The sequence below is a fragment of the Sinocyclocheilus rhinocerous genome, unplaced genomic scaffold, assembly GCF_001515625.1.
Source record: "Sinocyclocheilus rhinocerous isolate Xijiao unplaced genomic scaffold, SAMN03320098_v1.1 scaffold2026, whole genome shotgun sequence".
NCBI classification, from domain to species: Eukaryota; Metazoa; Chordata; class Actinopteri; order Cypriniformes; family Cyprinidae; genus Sinocyclocheilus; species Sinocyclocheilus rhinocerous.
In genome coordinates, this window is record NW_015624871.1 from 72,137 (window position 1) to 74,509 (window position 2,373).

Below are 2,373 nucleotides of genomic sequence, written 5' to 3' on the forward strand. Positions count from 1 at the left end.
GTTTCCCAAAAGCATCGTAAGCTTAAGTTGATCGTAGCTCCACTGGTTTCAATGGGTGTACGATGTACTTAAGCTTACGATGCTTTTGGGAAACACAGCCCAGAGCGAGAGCAAGAGCAGCCCATCAACGTGCTTAAGCTCCACCCACGGCATGCCTCCAGGAGCTCGACTGTTTTCGGAAAGAGCGGTACAGCTGCATCTGTCTTTTATAAATCTGATAAAACGAGAGTCTTCGGAGATATGAAGTATGCAAGACTACTCTATAAGTACTCAAGATTAATATGAGACTGGCAGAAACTGTGTGTGTTATGTCCCCTTTAAATTGTATTAATCTTTCATAATATTACTGTTTTATTGTATTTAAAAAATAAATATATAAATGCTGTTTAGGTAAGGATAAGTGACTTCTTACCACTCCTAAACTTTTGAATTGTAGTGTATATTCTATTTGTTTTCTCTCACTATACTTTTTTTATATTGTTCTGTGCTGTATTAATTTTGACAGCTGTAAAAATACATTTTGTAAACTTCTTCTCACAAAATTTCCACAGGCTCACTAGAAAACAGTTTGAACGCCCCTACTTTAGACACGTTGTCTGATGACACATTAAATAGCCTGTTAAGGGACACGATGCGTAGTTGAAACATGTGCTGCTAGGTGCTCACCTCTACAATAGCATCCACAGGGCAGGCCTCCTGGCAAAAGCCACAGTAGATGCATTTGGTCATGTCTATGTCATAGCGCGTTGTTCGGCTGCTGACGTCAACACGAGGTTCTGCCTCAATGGTGATGGCCTGAGAGAGAAAAACATGGAGGTCACCTTGTACATTTAAATTTCACTATGATGCTTCTTATTCACATGTGCGAACAAATAAAACCTACTAGGGCTGTCGCGATAACCGCAATATCGCAATACTGACGAGCACTACTGACGAGCCAACTGCAGAGGAATGCAAGAACCGCAGCAACCGCGATATTTGCATGTTTTCTTTTTTCGTAAGGTTACGCCCTTCTTGTTTTACACTTCGTGCACATGTACTGAATATTAAATAAGTTAGTAATGATAACATAATTTTTACCAACCATGCTGATTTGTACAGAGGCTCTGTAGATTTGCACTTAACAAGCCTAAACAGACAGCGAATGAGAGAGAGATCGACTGAGCGTGTGCGATTACCTGCACCTGTCCTTCAGGCCGAGTCATATATTTTTGTGAATATAGGTTGTCATGTCCAAGGAAAGCAAAATCTCTGGTTTAGCATCGATGCATTGCTGGTCAGCTGAGCCTTCTAAAGTGGCGCTCAAAGTTAAAATGATTTCAACAGCGTCATGAATCATCTTTTTGAACGTGTAGTTGAATGAACCGTTTAAAGACCTTGTGGTGCAACAATGTAACTGCACTGACTGACAGCCCGTCTAGAACGCGCAGGTGAAATATCAGCAGAAAGTCTCTTGTCCAGTCAGATTAGAAGATCAGAACTAACTGTTATACATAATATAGGCTAACAACAGCCCAACAATCTTATTGTCAGGTTTATGTTCGGTTATGCGGACCCTTATTTTGACATTCTCTTCTGTTTTCTTCACTTCCTGTTTCAACACTCTATTTAGTTTCTGTTTCATTGGTTTCTGAATATGACCTCATTACATCATAACACACACAGAGATTATATATGTGGCGATAATACCGCATATCGCACTGTTGAGCCACTCCGCAAGGGAAATTCCTTCACCGCGACCAGTGTTGGGCAAGTTACTCTGAAAATGTAATCAAATTACTGATTACTCCTTTTAAAAGTAATCACATTACTGTTCTGATTACTTTATTTCAAAAGTAATTAGTTACATTACTAGTTGCGTTACTTTTTTCTCCATGAAATTTATGAAATCCCAGCATACATGCTCCCGATAAATATTTGTTATTAAAGCATCAACATTAACAGAACACTGTTATTTTTAACTAAAGCAAGCGGCGGCTGCATACATGGTTTGGCATAGCAGAATGCCAGCAAAGAGCGCTGCATTTATAATCTCTAAAAGACATCTCAGTTCATCGCAATCTCACAAATCTCTGTTATAACACAATAAATACAGTATATGCATAATGAATCTTTCATAATGTCTACAATTCGTGTGTTATAATGAGAGGATTCGTAAGCACGCAAATTTCAGCACTGCATTGCTCAACGCTGCAAACACGCCTAAATAGAAACTCTGCATACAGGGGCGGTTCTGGGGGGCCAGTGCCCCCCTGCCAACAAACTTGGCCCCCCTTTGGCCCCCCCTAAATTTGGAATCATATCACACCAAACAATTGTGGGTGAAATGCGCAGTTTGTCCTGTAAATTATGCATATAAAAAAGAAAGACATC

At 39.9% G+C, this 2,373-nt stretch overlaps 1 protein-coding gene across 2 annotated transcripts in view; it reads right to left on the bottom strand.

The window, feature by feature from the left end:
• The window catches only part of LOC107746464 (NADH dehydrogenase [ubiquinone] iron-sulfur protein 8, mitochondrial-like), a 10,120-nt gene that overhangs the window by 4,972 nt on the left and 2,775 nt on the right, over positions 1–2,373 (bottom strand). Inside the window, exon 6 of one of the 2 annotated variants that reach the window (XM_016560696.1) lies at positions 667–795. The exons of the other annotated variant lie outside the window; for it this stretch is intronic. Coding sequence (XP_016416182.1) covers positions 667–795 — 129 coding nt within the window. The remainder of the gene's footprint in view (positions 1–666; positions 796–2,373) is intronic. 2 annotated transcript variants of the gene reach the window in all.